We start from the raw sequence: 20221 nt of genomic DNA, 5'->3' as shown, positions 1-20221 counted from the left end.
GAAGGTGGACTGTGATGCACATGTATGGGTTATGAATAATAAACATGGCAAATTCCAGAGAAATTTGGCAATGCTTTAATGAGTCGTGCATGTCAGACATAAAAAAAAAAAAAACAAACAAAAAAAAAAACAGCATTAGAACTTTGGACTCTCACACTTATAAATTGTGTCTAAAAACATGGGGGCGGCCATATTGGGCACAGCTGTAGAGTGCTGGCTCCCTACAAATGGCATATCCATGGTTACACCATTACTGACATTCATACAAAATTTCATCCAATTTGGCTGTGATACAGTGTGTGCATCAAGAAAAACAACTGAGGCAAGGAAAAACTAACCTTGGATGCCTAAAAAAATGAAAACTAAAAGGGGTTTCAGCCTGTTATATCAGTGACAAAATAAAAAGTGCTATTCAGCAAAACACCCTTGAACTCTTTTGATTCCCCTTCTTTTAGAGGAAAAGCCATCAGACAATTTCAGTCAGATAAGGCTGGTAAGTAAAGTATGTTCCTTGCTAAAAAATTAGCTGTGTCTTAAAATGAAAGGTGTCTGCAGTAAAGTGGGTCAGTACTTCATGGATTATATTCAAGAAATAATTAGCGGTGATGCAGAACATTTACTGAAACCTTTAAAATGTTTAATGAATGCAGAGGGTATTTAGTACCAGGAGTATTTGCAACGTTCTCCAGTACTAGGAGCTGAAAGTGTGTGCCAGCTGACATCCACACAGATTGATATTCCAGTACTCTTGTGCCTCTCACTCTGCCAAAGCTCTGGGATAAGCAAACTAATTAAATCTAAGCGGTTAATTACAATATTGTACACAGCATCATAATAAAGACCACAAAACAGTTAATGAATTTAATCAGTTAAGCGGCTGGATCCCTAAAGGGAATTACGCTTAATAAAACAATAGGGGAGCATTTGTGCTATGAATGCAATGGGGGGGGGGGGGGGGGGGGTGTTCACTTTTCTCAGCTCCTGATTTGAGCTCACAGTTCAAATTTTAAAATAAATTAAAACAAAAACCACACACACACACGCACTTGCTCGCGCCAGTCGTGTGTACATCTCTGTCAGTAAGCTCTGTAGCTCAGAGCTGGTGTGCCCAACTGCCAGAGAGGGTTAAGCGAACCAGCAGAGATGTGCCTGGAAGCAGCAACTTGTAGCTTTCCCTCTCCCGCTCTCAGCCTGATTCCCAATGCGTATTGACAGCAATGCTTGGCTGCAGTGCCCTCCATCATCTGCCCGGCCCACTCAGTCTGCATCTCTAAGTAACACCAGCCATCTCCCATTCCCGTGCAAAGAGCATTTAGGGAGACAGGGCAGCGGCCGGTGAAGGAATTGGTCGTCGAACCAAAAGGTCGCCGGTTCAAATGTCACCGACGCTGCATTCTGGAGCAAAAAGATCTAATTTCGGCGCGCATTCTACTGCGAACGAGGATGTGGGACTTGTCAGATGCATGTGTCCTCCAGCATGCAGGTGCCCACTAAGCAAATGGAGGAATCAATACATTCAGAAGAGTAGGGAAAAAAATACACTAAAGTTCTGGCCCGAATCATCCACCCTTCAAGAACATTTGGTGACTTCTTGTGCCTCACAACACACGTCAACACGAGTTTCTAAATCTGCATGACTGGACAGCTGAGCAAGCGAGCTCTCTGAATCAATCGGAAATTCGTCATGTGCATGCTCTCTGGTCAGCATGGGCGGCTCGGAACTGAAGACAGCCAGCCAACACAGCAATTTGTGATTACAGCCATTTAAATTGGATACCACTGAAAGAAAGGACTAGGGGAATGAGCTGAAAAGGGCATCAGAACAATCAAAACATTAAATAAGGCCATGCACCTGCTGTTGGGTTACTTTGAGAAATACGTTTAATTGAATTGTCAGATCTGACACAAGCAGTTTAATTGCTGTGCGGCTAGTGCATCCAAATAACATGTGCTTTAATGTTGACCATGATAACCAATCTAAACCAGCGGCCATTTCTCAACTCATAACTCACTTTCAGACCAAAGGTCCTGTGTTGCAGGACATTATGAAATTTCCTCACTATAAGACAAAGCCTTATTAGAAGGCCCTCAACACAGGCGAAATGCCGTTGAGAACCAACAAATAACCTACTGAGTGGCACAGACAGCAAAAAGCTGCCATTTCATTCAAGTGCAGGCTGAGCCCTACGGCCCAAGTTCGAAACTGGCTGTGTAATTTCCAGCAATGACTGGGAGCCCACCCCAATGGAATAAACGGTTTTTTTTTCTGTTAGGGATTTGGGTGGGTAGGTCTCTCTGTTCTCAGCACCTTGGGACTGATGTGGTGCCCAAGTTGATCACTGTCAGCAGGACACACCTATCCTTTGAGGCAGTTGCCCCCTGGTATGCTTTGGGACTTCCACTGTGAAAAAAAAAAAACAGTAGCCATGCATATCCATTGGAGGATTGCACACACCTCACCCCACACTCCTGTGGAGCCTTTGATCCTACATGCATTGTTCTGACTACTAAAGCTGGATGCAAAAACAGATCTAAATTTAAAAAAAAAAAAAACACCCACCCTGTTTATGCAAACTAAATACCATTGTAAAGACTTCAATTAGGCTTGAGTGTTAAATGGAAATGGTAAAAACATTCGCATTAGAAAATGGGTCCCAAAACTGAACTGACATTTGACCATACTGAGGGTTTTCTTGCAGTATCATTTCTTGTGAGCTTACTTGCTTAGCTTTTCTTTAGCACTTCAAAGAGAGGCAGGAGAATAGAACTATGAGAATAGAAAAGCGACTTTAATAAGCAAAATTGTGTGGTTTCACAGGCAAGTGTTCCTACAGATCTACACATGTGCTTTAAAACAGCTGTTAAGAACTTAAAATGGCTTACTTCCAACCCTAAAAATTTAAAATGAGCAAGAATCTTCTTTCTTCAAAAAGAAATTCCAGCAGTGTTGCCCCAACAGATACAGAACAGGGTGACATGCCTTCTCCTACAGGAAGAGAAAAATTACATATTATATATAGCATCTCTGTGCAGAGAATAAGATCAACATCTTGCCAGGGGCTTTCCATCAGAGCAAGGCTATCCTCAGCAGATGAACCTGATGAAAAAAGCAGCTACCTCCCGTTTCCACCACCTAAGGCCCAGAAAACACGGTGCGCAAACCCATAGAGCATGCAGTGCCCCATAAACCTTACGGCCAAACAGCCCATTCTTCACAGGAAGCACAAATATCAGCTTGCCACATTCCTGAATAACTCATCACAAATCTACAGACGGTGTGGGATGCACAACTATCGCACAAAATGACCGTTTCAAATACCACACATACTGAAGAATGGTATGCGTGGTGGTTGCTATGTATATTGTGAATGCCCATCTATTCATGATGCAAACAGTTCAATGTGCATAAAAAAAAAAAACATTAGGGGGGAAAAAAATTAAACGGGCTACAGTGTTTGGAAAATATTGAGAGAACTGGGTGGCTCAATTCCCCTTTTTCTTTGACCTTAAAGATTTTAATGGACATAAGCACAGGTCATCAGGGTTTCAATAGGGTTATAAGCAAACCCCACAATATTGGTGTAGAAACTGCTCATTACAGCACCTCTTTGAAGAAATCATTTGGGAGGTGGGCAGGCACTGTTCATTTTCATTTTTGAAAATGTATGAAATTCAGTTGGATACGTTGCAAGAGATTTTTTATGCTTCATACTTTAACATGGTGGAATTTCCCCCGACCTACTTCAGTGTTCTAGGAATTGTGGTGGGGGTGGGATCTGGGCTGCTGTGCTTAAAAACTCTGCTAAAAGCAGCACTTACGGTTCAAATTATTCAAGCTTCTACATTTTAAAACTTAAACTGCCCATAGCACAGTTGATGACAACTGGTAAACTACAAAAATAGACCAAAACAGACTGCAGACCCCCCCCCCACCCCCCTTTCCTTTGTTGGAAACCCGTTCAAGGTCACTAACATGGTACTTACATCTGAAAACAGAGCAGTAACTCTGGAAAAAAAATTCTTGATCTATATTTTTGACATTTAACACAAAATCTGGGTAAGCAGTCTGTATGCATTAAATACACACAAGCTTGAGGCAGTAAATTTAATGTAAAAACGTTACTGCAAAAAAAGCAAAAAAAAAAAAAACACTTTCCAGGCTCACAAATTCTACTTAATACTTGGATAAAAACCGACAACATGTGAGGCCTACATTGTGAGGGTTGTAGGCCAAACACCTGCTTTACAATTAAACACCCGTTTTCGAGAAATTAAAACTAGAAATGACTAATAGTTACCAAGGCATGTATGTTTGCTATAAAACAGTATAAAATGAGCAAATACCGAGCATTCTTCCCTTTTCAGCGAGGCACGCTGCACTACTGCCACCTACTGCTTAGCATGAAGCACCAGAAAGTGAAATAGGCCTTCATCCACCCACCCAATCACGAGTGGGCTACACACAATGCAGCTTAACTCTGGGAGCTTTATTGGTCAAATCCTGAATTTTGGAAAACCTGCATGAACGGAACAGGTTGCATGAATGCAAGGGTTGTAAAGCAATTCCAATAAGAGGACTTTGAGGCTGAGACGTTACACGGGTTCATTAAACGAAATGAATGTGACAATTAATGGGACTTAAAATTGCATAATATTTAGGTTTTGCACAAAATGATTTGAAATCGTATCCTTATGCTGTAAACTGATTTGAGCTGCATTACTCTAAATTTAACCTAAAGATTTCCCCATTATTTCACAAAAGGTTGCTCTGAGCGCCATTATGACCTCAGTCATTTTGGAAGCGTTTCCAATATTGGTCTTCTCGGCAGAATGTTCTCATATTTTAAATGCTTAGTGGCTCTGGTCCTGTGTACCAGGGATGGTAATAGGGCCTTTCAACATAAAACTGCTATTCGGGTCACAGACACGAGGACTGACATCATCAAGTGACCAAAAAAGTACTTTAATAGAAGAGCTTCGTAATGTCCAACCCCAGGGGCTTGCCGCTCTAACGCCAAATTTGAATTTTCAGTCAGCACAGCGTGTTCCAAAACGAGCCAGCAAGCCATTCAGTACTCACAGTTTTTCCATGGCAGAGTCGTTGGAGCACGAAGCCCGGGGGGTAGGCTGTTTGTCGTCCTGGGCTCGGGCTTGGCACTGGAGAACAATGACAAGTCTAATCATTACCTAGCGGTTAGGGAAAGCTCCATAATACAGAGCCGAATACATTTTCTTGAGACAAGGCAGTATTACAGCTACACTATATGGACAAAAGTATTCGGACGCCTGACCATTACATTGTAATGACATTGTATTCAAATATATATACTTTAATATGGAGTTGGTCCCCCTTTTGCAGCTATAACAGCTTCCACTCTTCTTGGAGGGCTTTCCACAAGATTTTGGAGCATTTCTGTGGGAATTTGTGCCCATTCATTCTGTAGAGCATTTATGAGGTCAGGCACTGATGCTGGACGAGAAGGCCTGGCTTGCAATCTCTGTTCCAGTTCATCCCAAAGGTGCTCGATGGGGTTGAGGTCAGGGCTCTGTGCGTGCCAGTCAAGTTCTTCCACACCGAACTCATCAAACCATGTCTTTATAGTCCTTGCTTTGTGCACTGGGGCACAGTCATGTGAATAGAAAAGGGCCTTCCCCAAACTGTTGCCACAAAGTTGGAAGCATAGCATTGTCCAAAATGTCTTGGAAGCATTAAGATTGCCCCCTCACTGAAAAACAGGTGTGGCCAAATACTTTTGTCTATATAGTGTAACTCAGCCTGTCACAAAGGAGGTATTGAGAAAAAAATAGGAGCATCTTTCAGATACAGCATGCAGATCAATAGTTTGAGTAATGGATATTGCCAAATTGCTGACATTAATTTAAAAGCAACCAAGGATTATGAAAGAGAAAATCTTGACTTGTGATTTGTACAGTTATACTGTGCAAGCTACTGCGCAGAAGCAGACCAGTGCACAAAAGGGATGAATTCCCCATGCACAGCATGCGATTCCTCATGTGGTGGGGGAAAGCAGATGGTGACAAACTAGACGCCTGCATGACAGATGTTGTCTTGCATGTGTTCCACACGAAGGGACAATTTACGTTGCATTCTATTACTGCCAATGGTGTCTTCCACATCACCACTGATGTCACCATGTGACTGTCTCCCCACCACATGCTCATTCATCCCAAAGAGTCTCTCAACCATTTCTTGGTAATCTAGACAGCCTCACACAAATGTGAGCTGTCCCTTTCTCCACTCAACGCTGCTGGCCATCTAATGCAGCTTACTGATGCAGCTAGTAGCTGTCATTACCAAATGCTCACGGGGTTGCAGCTAGATCCTAAAACTGACATGTCTGTGCCCCGGGCATCATACTGATGCTGCTGGGCCACTGCAGGAAGGGGTCAACTCTTCCAAAGGAAGATAAGATAGAGCTTTATTGATCCTACTGCAGGGAAATTCACTCGTCACAGCAGCATTAAGACAGAGGTAGAAAGGCAAAAGTGGCAATGTGCAATAAGTTAAAAGAAAAAGCAAAGAAATATATAAGTCAATCAATAAAATAGTTAATATGTACATTAAAAGTAAAAAAAACACAGTGCAGAAATGAGCACTGAGTGCAACCCATGATCAGTGAAGTAGAAAATTGAGAACTACACCATAGTATTGGTTTACTGAGTGATGGGGTTTATTGCCCAATGATATTATTAAACAGTCCGACCGCAGTCGGGATGAATGACCTGCGGTAGCGCTCCCTCTTACACCGTGGGTGAAGCAGTCTCACACTGAAGGAGCTGCTCAGGGCCACTACAGACTCACGCAGGGGGTGGGAGGTGTTGTCCATGATGGATGCCAGTTTGGATAGCCAGTTTAGGAACATACCTCTCCTGGTGCAAGACAGAAGTGGACACCCCCCAGATGAATGGCTGTTGAGGTTCTCTTTCAAGCTCTGCAACATCAAGACCTGCATTTCACCCATGGTTCAACAGCCTACAACTCTACTCCCCCCCCCCCCCCCACCCACACACACACTTTTTCCCTTAATAGGGTTAAAGGTACAGACCAGTACATTGGCATTACATTTACATTATTGTCATTCAGCAGATGCTCTTATCCAGAGGGAGTTGCATAGTAATCACATTAACTTCCACCAGAGATGTAAAATACTTTCAGTACATGACATAAGGCCTGGCTCCTAAAACTTATACAGTGCACAACTGATACAATAAACTTAAGATGGACAGTTTAATTGCGCACATTTCCTGGGTCACTGTCAGACGTGGGACCTGTCTAGGGAGAGCAGGAGCCAGGGGCACTCAGCTTCTCCAGTGGTCTCAGTCATACCTTCATCCCAGTCCTCGTCACAATCGCGGTTCTCCCACGTGCTGACAGGAACGTGCCACTTCCTCTGCGCCTCCGTGCTGCTCACTGTAAACACCATCCATTCAAAAGAGGCTCGGGGACACAGGTACACACAGGTCTCGCACAAAGCAGTAGTAGTTTAGTAAAAAGAATAGTAGTAGTTTGGCCATTTTGAATCCGGGATTTCGATTTCCCACTCCCAGAAATCAAATCCCAAACCCCCAATCCCCCATTGCTCACAGTCTTCTGTGTTGACAGATCGCTTGTCCACGCAATTGGCGATGTGGTGCGACAGCTCGTGCTTGGGCATCAGGTGCCGAGCGTTGAAGGGGCAGGTCTTGAGCTCGCTGGCAAGCTTCGGGTTGTTCTGCAAGGACAGACGGAGAAGTGTGCACAAAAACAAAGGGGTGAAAAGGAATCACGGAATCATCATCTAGAGAATGCTTTTGCGAGAGGCAGCTACTGGCCACTGCAGCATAGGGGCGAGTCTGAATACACTGGGACAGGAGAGCCTTTTTGCTCATCTTTTATACATTGATTTCAGAAGGAAATCACAAGGGCAAACTAGTTCTACAGCTCAGCAATCTCTTCATGACTGAAATAGCTACAACTTGTTGTAATCAAACAAAGTTGAGACCCATGAAACACTGCCCCCCTTGTTGCCAACCTTTGCACATTTGATGAGGTGATAGGGAAAACGGCATGCACGGATCTGATGATTCTTGTCATATGGGCACTGAAGCAGCCTCTCTGGGTCAGCATCATCTTCTCCACCTAAAAAGGCAGACAGGCAAGGCATGGTGGTTAACCCAACTTGGAGGGATAGACAGGTTACCCACTTTTAACAGTATTCCCCTCTTTGAAGTCTACTTTTCAACAATGTCAGTCTTTGAAATCATATGATGGCTATACTTCTCCGCCGGGGGACTCTATTTGTATCTTTATTTCTTACATGCTTGCTGTGAATCATTCAGCAGGCCATATCACTTCCTGTAGTATCAAAATTAGTACATCTATTTTTTAATGAAGTGAATCCTAGAATTTAAATTCACCATGTCTACGCTTCTTCTGCAAACAAGCTCTACACCAGGAAAGGTGTTCTTGACTTGGAAATGCTACCAAACAATTTAGGCCAGAGATTTCCGTACACCGCGCTACGCCATGTGATTCGCCGGTGATCACCTATGTATATGAATCTTCTACTATATATTACTGTGCTTCAGTGAAACCACAAAACCACCAATCTGATGTAGAGAGCAAAATTTAAGATCACCGCCTACATGAGCACGCATTTTGTTTATAATTGTTTGTCGAGTCACCTAGATTCGTTTATGAGAATGTGTGGAATGGAAATCCCACAACGATGCATTTCACCGCATCGCCCGATTGGGAGTTTTAGTTGTCAATTGAGATATGTTCCTGCCAATTTCCATCCCTGCGTAACTCCTAATTCATGTTAGTTTTCGAGACGTGTGGAAATGATGTAACGTAATGCTTTGACTTTACAAATACAAACCATACCCGTCGCTTATTAAAACGGATTTATATCAAGCAAGCTACATTTATTTTAAAAAGTACAGTTAAAGCACTGAAAACTGACAGTTTTTATTCTTAATAAAGACAGCAGACAAAAATCTCACCATTTTCCACCTCCCAACGCCGTACGGAATTACTGGTGTTGTTAGCGGGGGAGCAGCTAGACCCCAACCCCAATCTGAAGGTAGTCATCGTTTGACTGGTTGACGGTCTCTCGCCTGGGTGCCGCGGGAACTACTGCTAAAAGACAAAGGAGGTTACTTATGACATCCAGAGATTTTCCAACAATCAATTTTAATGATTTTCTTACGTTTCTGATTATCTAACTACAAAGGAACCAGAAGCTCTCGTGAGCCAACTTTAATTAGCAAGTTATTGGATCTCAATAGCAAGATTGACCTCAGCTGAGGTTCACTAACGCAAACTTCAACTAGTGGAAAACTGTTTAGATATGTAACTAGCCAGTGTACAGGAGTGGAAGGATAATTACATTTTACGTAAAAGTAGCTGACTAGCATTGTAAACTGACATAGAAATTGCGACTTTCAGTTGTTAATTGCGACTTTCAATTGCTGGTTGTCTAGTTAACTAGAATTCGTATTCCACGTGCCCTGCTCCGAAACTTTGCTGATGTTGCTATAAACCACCAAACTAATTTAATCAACTAGTAACCAAAGTGCTATGATAGTTTTCAATCCACTAACATTTACCAAGACAAAATTCCCTTTTTGTTGCACGAGCCCAACCTACCACCCTCACTGACTCCAACACCAGCTACTTGAGGCCTTCGCAGTGTTATGACCTTGAAAAGGGTTTGGAAATCACATGGCCTCCTGTTGCGCCTTATAATTGGCTGCAAAATAAAAAGGCTTCAGTGAGTTGCGCCGGGTCGCGTTGATTTACTGAAAACATCTGGAGTCAGATCTTGCCAAAAATGATTTAGGCGTAACGTACTTGGTTAAACCTACGATAAAGTAAGTTGTAGCAAAGTTTGCAGATAAGTCTGATAGGTGATTTCAGAAGGATACCGCACTGTTTAAGAAGCATGCATTTCAACGTAGCTAGGCCAGTTGTGTATCAAATGTATCCCACAACCACACAATGACTCTCATTCTCTGATAATGCTAGTGCAACGTGCAAAAAGAGATATAGGAATTCTAAACACACGACTGGACTGAGCCAAATACTGATTGAATGACAAGTATGAACACAGACACAGCATGTAAATCTTAGCTAGAAATATTGAAACACTTTTACTGTAATTACGGTAATTTCCTCAGCCTTACAGCCAATGAAAGCGCTGCTTCCGGCTCCGTTTCCCTTTGCGCCCCAGACACAGCAATGCCGTTAGCGCGTCCCAAAATGGCGCTGTCCTGGGTAGGGGTGTGCCGAGGGTCGGCACTGCTAGTACTGTACGGAATGCGACCGATTGGGGTCACTGCCAGTCTGTGTAGCCCAATACCGGTTTCCACGCGAGTAAGGTATTTGACCATATAACTAAAAGCTGGTGACACATCAGTTTGTGTGTGTTTACTTTACCTAGAATACGTTAGCCAGTTACCTAGCTGGACTAGCTACGGTCAATGGAACGCTCTACTGATAATATCTCAAAAAACGTATGAGTGTGTAAATGTAGTTAGCCAACCACCAAGGCAGTACGATTTATCAACGTGTAACGTTGGCTACACAGAGTTCATCTTTTGTTGTCCGATGGCTAGTTAGCTAACCTGTCTATCTAGACCGGCAGCCACCTTGTCAACCATGTCAAATTGTGAGATACATCGTTAAGGGATGGCTGACTACATGATTATCTGGATAGACTAGCTGGCTAAGAATTTAATGATTCAACATATAGCCAAACCATAGTCAGCTAGCCAACAAACGTTACTATCTTATGTTACTGACCTCAGTATGGCATGTATAGCGTGATATATACGCGTAGCCATTGTGTTTACTGTGCTTTGACAATATCATTCAAGGTCAGCGAGGTTAGATAGAGTTGGCAAGTTGCCTCATAAATTGTTTTCATGGTGTTCCAACTCATCCCTTAAGTTCAATTTAAGTTGTTAGCTTCACCAATACAAGTTCCTGTGTGGAACAACATGGCCGCCAAAACAAGACGGGCAAATGTGATGTTCAGTCTAGAGCGAGAAAATTAAGGTAATGAATTGTGAAGGAAAAATGCTGTCTCCAAAGTTGTGGCAATGATGAGCCAATCAAATCGATGCTTGTGCTCGAATCTGCGAGTACTCCTGGTTAAAGACAGCATTCCTTAAACTTGAAACTCAGGTTCTGGTATTGAATACCTGTAGCAAGTCAGTGGTATCCAATGTGTATACCTTCTGTGGGTGACATTTTTTTTTATTTCATTCAGTTGATTTGTATGTTGCTTTAAGTACATAAATATCAGTATCGTTGCACCTAGTCTCTATGTATGAAGTTATTCTCTGCTTATTTTGTTTATTCCTCTCATATTTCCAGCTTGTCCATCTGCAGGCGTTACTCGTCCTCTAAGGCCAGGCTTGGCCTGGGTCGGCGAGTAGTGACCAGACTGCAGTGGGCCAATGAGAAGTACGAACGCTTTCTCCAGCGGCGTTTCCCGCGCTTTTACGTTTTGTATCACACTTTCATGCGAGGTGAGAGACGCAGTCCTTCCCTGTTCCTGCATGCCGTTTTCCCCTGAACAAACAGGACTTTGTGACAAGATACGTAACCAGGTGCTGTGTTGTCTTTAAGTAACCATGTGGGGACGTTTTTCAGGTTTTCATTAAATATGTTGCTTTTGTTATTTCTGAATTTGTAGCCATACGTAGTTGTCACACCAACCACATTATTCTATTGTATATTTACTCTGTTTTATATTGTTTTTTCCAAGCAAGACTACATCTACACATTGGCAAAAAAGGCCACACTAGTTGTTATGGTTTAGTTGCAGAACTCAGTTGCACTCAGCAGACGTCATCTCAGATTTCTCGTAGTGGTTTTGGAGGGATCGTCCTTGCTATGATGTGTTTCAATGGAGACTCACCCTTTGCTCGCCTTGGGACAGGGTTTCGGCTCCTCTTCCAAGATGCCAAGGAGGTCAGGAAGATCAAGATGAAGACGCTCAGCGGTGGCGTTCAGTTCCATCAGCTGCCCTACCGAGAGATGGAGACACTCAGACAGGTCAGCTCAGTTCACCCAGCCCCTTTGCACAGTGCCAAAACCTTCTCAGGGAGCGTTCTGGAAGGTATTCATGGTTTTGTATGACGTTTTGTGTTTGTTTCTGGAACAACATTTGCATGAGTATACTGAGTTATTACTTGTGGTTGAATTCATTAAAGAATAAGCATGAAATGCTTGTAGAATACCTCATGCAGTTGTGTGCTGTATGTAGCAGCTGAAAAGAATGAACTCACCCTCTCCTTTTGTATGGTTCTGCCGTAAGCATGAAGTTTTACTTCAGTGTATGTTGTTGGTTTTCTTTTAGCAGCTGCAGAGTAAAGGTCAGAAAATAATCTGTCTTCTCTTTCTCCCACAGTTTCGCAGAGATCTGATTAAAGCCATTCCTCTGGTGCTGATATCAGTTCCTCCCTTTGCCAATTACCTGGTCTTTGTCCTCATGTGAGTGGTACCACAAATGCCTTGAGCAGCACGAAGGTGCACACGGCATGGTTGTTTAAAGAGAAATCTTGGATATACCAGTCTCAGATAGGAATGTGTGTGTGTGATGTTTGTATATGTACATACATACACACAGAGACACATCCCGTATACATACAAGAGTTGGAGAAAGTTCCCCTCATTCCTTTTCTAATTGCAGTTTAATTTTGAAGTAGAAGTCAATGTCACGTACCCCAATTCCACTGAGAAATACAGTAAAACGTCTAGTTCTAATTAGCATATTTCAATGTTATAAAACTGGCTTGCATAAATTTTAAAATAATTATTCCCATTTCCTTTTCCTGTGTGAATTCTCCCCTGCTTTGTGACATAGAGGAGTTGCATTTTGTAGGCCATGCATTTTTCTAGAATCCTGTCCTTCAGGATGAATGGGGTGTTTCTGTGGCAGCCGCAGCACCCACATGATGTCCAAATGCAGGAGCCTGCTGATAAATTAAGGTCATGGGAAATTCTCATTTGAGTTCAGAAAACCACATGTTCTTCCTCTTACTATGAAATTCTGTTTGAGTCGGTTTGCAGTGTTCTACTTTCTTACTCGTTTACAATTCCAGCTGCTTTTGACGGAGAGAATTCAGCTAATGAAGTTACAACTTGAAATTGCATCAGCATGCTGATTAACGGCAATTAGCAACATAAACATCAATATTAGCAGTGTCACATGCTTCTAAGTTTCTCAAGTTGTGTTTAAAGTATGGGTACATTAATAATTTTCCCTTTACATGACAACCAGTGAAACACCACAGCCACTATGAGCACTCCAATACTTGTTGGAACTGTGCCTTTGAGTTATTTGAACACACTGTACAATAGCTGATCAAAGTCTACGTTCACTTAAAACATGGACTCTCTGGAGGGACAGAATGCCCCTAATGTTCATTGCTAAGGAAACAGATAGATAGTGGAGACACAGTGAGAATTTCTTACACCTCTAATGATGATACATTGTGTGTCAGACAATGTATTGAAGTATCTCTCCCTCCTTTGCCTCCCTGCACCCATTCCCTCGCTTCCTCCCACCCCTCCTTACCCGTCTGCCCCTTCTCCTTTTTCTCTTTGCCGCTGCTCTCTCTTGCCCCCCCCTTAGGTACCTTTTCCCCCGGCAGCTCCTTATTCGGCATTTCTGGACGCCGCAGCAGCAGGTTGAGTTCCAGGGGGTGTACCACGCCCGGCGGGCCCAGCATCACGGGGCAATAGTGCAGGGCATCACCAGGGCAGTGCCACGCGTCCAAAACCAGCAGCAGCAGAGCTTGCTTCTAGACCTGTGCAACAAGGTGGTAGACTCGGACCGCTGGTCTGCCTGCCTGACTGAAGGCTGGTAGCGTGCATGCAAATGAGAGTTTCGATCCCAGCTCGGGCCTCTTGTCAGTGTAATCACAATGTGCTCATCCTTTAATTTGAGTAACAAATTTCGATTTTCACTGTCCCCCTCTCATTTTCTTTTACAATAGGTTTGACTTTACTGGTCAAACGTCTTAAAGGGAAGTGTTGCCAAAGAAAGAAATGTTAACAGGCTTGAAGTTTCAAAGTCTGAGTGGTTCAAAGTTTGAGTGCACTCAACCAAGTGTTTGTGTTTAGACTGAATAGAGGTCTTATTGTCTTGTCTTATTAAGGGGAATAATGGTAACGCAGTGGGAAGTAATCACCCCGTGGACTCCTGTCCCTGGCTGATAGGGGTATGTCGGTAGGGGTTGTTTGCCTCCTCTTTCTCAGGCACGTCAGTTGCCTGCAGGTTGCTTGAGTGACGTCAGTGAAGCCATTCCCATCCTTCAATTGGCATTTAGCTCACAGTGGTGCCCGGGTGACTTGGCATTGTGGAAAATAGTTGCGGGTTGGCATCTGTGTGTGTTGGGGGATTGCATTCACCATGCTCTGCATTTCTGCCAGACTGCAGTGGTCGCTCGTGGGGAGAGACGGCCATGTTCAATTGCCAATTCCAAAGCAAAGGGTGGATAAAGGGGGGGAAAAGCCATGTCAGACATGCATTACAATGTTAAATTGTTTTCCTGTGGTTACTAAATACCTGTCATTTGAAATTGTCTGGCAAGCCTGTGGGGTAATAAAAAGTGAAATCAGGTGAACCTGGTTTGTCAAGTAACCTAAGTAACCAGGGCTATTAACCCAGAGATTGCCAGTTTTATTCCCAAGGGAAGGTAGTTGACCTGAATTATCTCTGAAAATATCCATCTGTATAAATGCATAATGTAAAAAATGTAAGCTGTGTAAATTGCTCTGGATAAGAGCATCTGCTAAGAAAATTTAATACCACGGCTCCAACAGAATAGATAGACCACTTGCTTTTGAAAGGAGAGAGCAGCGCAGAGCAGGTTCACCTCCTTCAGAGGCACAGCTGAAGTAACGGGGTGGAAGCTGACCGCAGTAATAGTCTAATGGTCTCCTCTCTCTTTCAGGTGCAAAACGGGGCGCACCCCAGCGTGTCAGAAATCCAAGCGGTGCGAGGCCTCTTCTCCGGGCCGCCCCTTGGAATGAAGAGGCTGGACACTGATCACATGGTCAGTGGGCGAACGGCGCTGTTCGCTTCCTGTGTCAGTTTGCATCATTGCTGTTAAACAGCTGGTCACATTCCTGATGGTAAAGCAGTCAAATGTATATCAGTCAGTATTGTGAAACACACTTAAAGACAAACGGGACAAACTTCATGATGTGAAGTTGGAGTAATAGGGCATGCTACTACATGGTGTACATACTCGGAAAGAATGTTTTTCAGGATTTCACAGGTGTCTCTGCCAGCCTTCCTTGCCTTTTATTCTCTGATTAATGATATTGATTTTTGATGTTTCCTTAAGTGTGTTGCGGAAGATTACAAATCACGCCTATAGTTACTGTGGAAAACCCACAAGTTGTGTATTTACATCCTTAAAAGGGCATGTAAAGTTTGAACTTTGCTTCTCTTTTTTTCTGACTAATATGCAATTGCATAACCTTTAATTGTTCTGTCACTACATTGGGTGAGTGAGAAGATCTCACTCATGTGACAGAAGATCGGACAGGATTCATCTGATTTTACGTGGTTTATGTATTTAAAAGCCAGACATACTTAAAAACATTGTGTTGAAGTCCTCCCAATCAATTTATATGTTCCATGTAAATTTCTCTCTCTCGCTCTCATCTCAGAGGCTGCTCTGCTCCCAGCTCTTCCTGACGCCCCACCTACCGGCCTTCCTGATTCGCCAGCGCCTAAGTGGCCACGCCTTAGAGCTTCTGCAGCTGGACCGTGCTCTGAACAGGCTGGGCTTGCACCAGCTGAGCGACGCCGAGCTGCGGCAGGTCAGCGCGTCCGTGTGTCCGTCTGTCCGAGTCTCTCGCTTCCACGTCACCACGCTCTAGCTGTCTGCGTCTCACCCCCGCCTGCGGCCGCTGTGCGGCTGTGTCGGGCCCCGTGCGCACGGCGCAGTGTGTCATGCTGTCTGTGTGGCTTTCTCACAGGCCTGCTATGTCCGGGGCCTGTACGCCAACGGTCTCAGCGCCAAACAGTGCCGAGAGTGGCTGTCCCACTGGCTTCAGCTATCCACTCGCCTCAAAGGTCGGTCTTCATTCCCTCGCCTGATTTCATAGACCTGGAAGGTTTTCTGTATTCTGAAATTAGGTTAACTTAACACTTAGGATGTTTGTAACCACAGCGCAGAGGTCTGTAACATAGCCCTGGAGAGCTGTCACGCAGGTTGTATTCCATATCGCCCCTCAGTCAACTGTTTCTGGAAAAAAAGAGCCCTCTGTGAACAACTGAAAGTTATACCAGTCACATATTTAGAAAGCTAAGGTGATTAACATCTCAGTGTTATTCTGTGAGTGTAACTAAAATGCTGTCTGTGTAAGGACTTGTCTATCTACCACTTTCTATAACCTGTCCTCACCACAGATCTCTTAAACAAGCAAAAGCTTAACAGTGGATTTGGGCCAGTAGGCAGAACTAACTGGGAGATAGATTCCACTCAGTGAGGGCCCTAAATCCAGTTACTTAAAAATGTAATTATCTGTGGAAATCTATAGACCCATGCATAAATTACTGCTGTGCTGCTGGAGAATTCCTCAGCACATGTCAGTACAGCTCAGTCCCAGCATGAGCAAAATGGATCACCTCGTGTCCAGTTTAGTTTCTGATCACGTCGGTCCCTCTTTCTCTCTCTACCTCGTGTGTTGTGCAGAGTCAGAAGCGTCTCTGTTGTTGCACGGCATGGTCCTGCTCTCTGTAAACTCCCTGAGGCTCTTTCACCGCTGACCAGAGGAGAAGCCTTCCCTTTCCGCTCGCTCGAGCTCGGCGGCTTCTCTCAGGAGGCCCCCACGCCGAGGGGGGAGGGCCGGGGTGGCATTGTTTCATCAAGGAATCCCCATTCCAGTCTCGCCAGTACACCAGCTGCTCTTAAACGCGAACGCCACGACTCGATGCAGCGTCCTCGTCCCTGACAAGCGGTGGACGGAGCCACCCTCTCAGTCAGGTCATCGCATCGAGCCGTGGTCTTCTTGTCTCTCAGGCTCCGGAGTCCAGCGGTGTTTACTTGAACTTCTGCACGTCTGTACCTGGACTGCGGGGGAGAATGTGATCGATTAAGGAAATTAAACTCTAAGTGTGCAGTGCACCGCGTGGTCCAGGGGTCGCCTGCTTTTGCTGTTTTAGCTGTGTTTGTTTTGAGGCATTCCATTTAACGAAAAGCACAACAGTTGTCATGCGCCACCTTGCCGCCCTTGCTTGGCTGCGATCTCGTTATTTTACGGCCGGTTTGCAGGTGTCCATCGAACCCTCAGGTATGGACACTGGGCCAACTTCGCTATGCTTTGTTCATTTTAAAACAGCAAAGGCTCAGCTGTGTGATCTGGGCCGCTGCACTAAAAGAAGACGTTTAGGAAAGTGATAACAGCCTCAAGGAGGGTCATGTTGTACTGTTTCAAAGCCAACTCCCCTGGCTTATTTGGGTCAATTAAATAAAACACCCAATTACACCCATTCATCTCCCACAGTACACTGCACAACATTTTTTTTTTAGGTACAGGGCACATATATAATGCTCAATATTTTCTCATTTGCTAAAAAATATCAGCTGGAATAAATGATTGTGATAATTAAGTAATCAGGAGCTGGAGTTGAGCGAAAACTATCGTACCACTTTACCATCCAGGACCAGAGCTCCATTATCTTGCTCCACTGCACTGAACTCATGGCAAAACATGGTTTACTTCTCATTGTCTGTTGTTGCATCCCGAACCACAGTGACCTGTGGGCAAACACAGCGTTTTACATTGTTCCTTAATTTTCTCTGTAATATGTGTGACTTTTGTTCAGAACATACCTCTGAAGCATTATGACTGTTTTTTTTTGTAATGTAATTGCTAGTCTGGTGTTACAGCTGCACTTCAATGCAAATATGGTCATATTTCTCATGAAGAAATGGGAAAGATGTCCTCATGTGTTAAATTAGTTTGGTGTGGTGGCTCAGTAACCTTATTCTCCGGAAAGGGGCTTGTTCAGTCATATTTGGAATTGGTTGGGGGTTGGTTGGTTAAGGTGTCTTATAGTCCACATTGGATGCACAGGTAACTTGTATATTCACTGAATGGCAAAAAAGAAAAAAAGACAGATGTCCCATTAAATATTGCATATGTGATCATGGTTGTATAAACAGACTTAAAGCAGTTTGTGTTTTTGGGTCAAGGATGTAGAATCAAACTAAACAACGTACGTATGTGAAGTGAAGTGACTCTGAATTGGTTTCAGATTGGATCAGATGTTACATTGCTTGAATGCACGCCACAAGCTGATTACAAGTTATTCTAAATGCTTGAACCAATGGTCATGGTTTCCGTGCATCCTCAATATTTCTCCTGACTTTTCATATGCTTCTGTGTATTTGAGTTTTGCCATTCCATGCAGTTTACAAACATTCAAAGGAAAATCTTGCTTAAGTATGTTAAACGGCAAGCCCACGTCTATAATCACACTTGTCGATTGCAGTAGAATATAACCTTTTATTGTCCTTTGTTCTTACTGTTGTTTACTTGAATTTACTTTGCCGTGGATTCGAGGTTAAGTGCAATCCAGTACATGAGTATGAGCTCTGAGATACCCCGGTTCATGCCGGCTTTGGAGAGATGGATGCGTTATTATATCGATGCGACTTGGACTATTTTCAGTCCACCTGTAAGCACTTAATGATTAAAGTTCTACCATTTGTCATAACTCTAACTACAATGAAAAATGTAACTACAAAAAGTGGTACTTGCCAAAAGTGTGTTAGTGCTCTTACCTGGTGTTGCTGTGGCTAGATTCAATTGACTGAAAATCCCGGTGCCTTTGCTTACAAGAGGCATGTCAGGAGACGTGCAGTTTAGGTGGTAGCATGCGTGTTGTATGTTGTGGCCAGTGAGTAAGAATTCATTTCCATTTTAATTTTATTCTATATTATTTAAAGCCCCTATATATTTTTGTTTGCTTTTGGAGGATTGATTTGAACTGTGGTGTCAAAATCTTTGCGAAACGCTTCAAGAAAAAACTGCGATGCCCTCTCAAAAGTTTGGAAAGCTTTAAAAATAAAACCATTTTCCCCCCCTGAGTTCTGTGTTTTTTGTTTTGGTTTTTTTTGTCCAACGTCCGGGATCAGACATAAACGTAAACCCTTGTTTCGCTGGCGCTTGGTTGGGGGCTTGAGGAAGTCACGTTTGCGCAATGGAACAAGTCCATTACTGAGTGCGTAGCGCTGCTCAACGCGGCCACATCCTGCTGCAGCGTACACGTCTGTCACAAGTGTGAACTTTTTACATCCTGTGCCACGTTAACCGGGTCGTTAAAATCACTCACTGCGCACCTGCTATGCACCAGATGGAGCTTTAGTCGTGCAATGGGAAAGTCATTTGTGAGACAGAGGAGCATGGGCACCACATTAAATAACATCACTTTTTTGCAGGAAAGGTCTGCTCTTTCTCCAGCATTTTTTTTTTTTTACTTAATGAAAATCAACTGCCTCTTCAGGCTTCATGTGCTGCCCACTTCCTCTCGAGAGCTGTTGGTAGCAGGCTTGGTATCCGTGGTCTTGGTAACCATAGCAGCAGGCTTAGGATGTCCAAGCGCCCACTCTTAACATGCGCCCGTTGTGCTAAGCAGGTCTCCCAGGGCATGACAAAATAAAGAGTAGCGATTCTCTGTAGAAGGATTGTTAAGACCAAAATCCCCACGGGTACAGAGGAATTCTCAGAGGAAAATAAAGCAGTTCATCTTCTGCATGTTTCCTATGTCTGGCTGTACCCACATGACTAAAAAAAGAAGACTTCAGTGTTAAATAGCTTAATAAATAATAAAACTAGTGACTTCTGTGCCACTTAATCCCTGTAAATGCTTATAGACAAACTCGGCAAGTTTGTAATGGGGGCTCCATTCTGGTGTCTCATGCAACACTAGGTGGCATCAATGCCACGCACACTTTTATAAACCGAAATGCCAACAATCTATAGTACGACTGCCCTGCATGAAACTTGAAAATTGTCTTTCACTGCTAAATGAATAAAATGAATGCATGAATGTAAACATAGTCACTTAGAAGTTTAACGTGTTTCAGAAACTGCTATTCTAGACCAATTGCAAAGTGAAAGAGTAGGACATTTCAATCACTCCATGAACATAATGTCATGTCTTGCGCTTTCACAGTGCTA

At 43.6% G+C, this 20221-nt stretch overlaps 2 protein-coding genes across 2 annotated transcripts; one reads left to right on the top strand and one right to left on the bottom strand.

Moving 5' to 3' along the window:
* Positions 1–5069: 5069 nt before the first annotated feature.
* zgc:56699 (uncharacterized protein LOC405758 homolog) lies at positions 5070–8165 on the bottom strand. Its single transcript, XM_036533547.1, has 5 exons — positions 8034–8165; positions 7607–7733; positions 7349–7432; positions 6887–6953; positions 5070–5157 (listed from the first exon to the last, which is right to left on the bottom strand). The coding sequence occupies exons 1-5, from the start codon at positions 8163–8165 to the stop codon at positions 5070–5072; spliced, it is 498 nt and encodes a 165-aa protein (XP_036389440.1).
* A 2099-nt stretch (positions 8166–10264) lies between these two features.
* Positions 10265–19121, top strand: letmd1 (LETM1 domain containing 1). The gene is made up of 9 exons (XM_036534444.1): positions 10265–10383; positions 11384–11538; positions 11952–12067; positions 12423–12505; positions 13650–13836; positions 14974–15075; positions 15698–15850; positions 16010–16106; positions 16729–19121. Exons 1-9 carry the CDS (start codon positions 10265–10267, stop codon positions 16800–16802), a joined length of 1086 nt encoding a protein of 361 aa, XP_036390337.1. The 3' UTR covers positions 16803–19121.
* Positions 19122–20221: the final 1100 nt, after the last annotated feature.

Source organism: Megalops cyprinoides, chromosome 7 (assembly GCF_013368585.1).
Source record: "Megalops cyprinoides isolate fMegCyp1 chromosome 7, fMegCyp1.pri, whole genome shotgun sequence".
Taxonomy (NCBI): Eukaryota; Metazoa; Chordata; class Actinopteri; order Elopiformes; family Megalopidae; genus Megalops; species Megalops cyprinoides.
The sequence above is the reverse complement of the archived record's forward strand: the minus strand, read 5'-3'. Positions and strand labels throughout refer to the sequence as shown.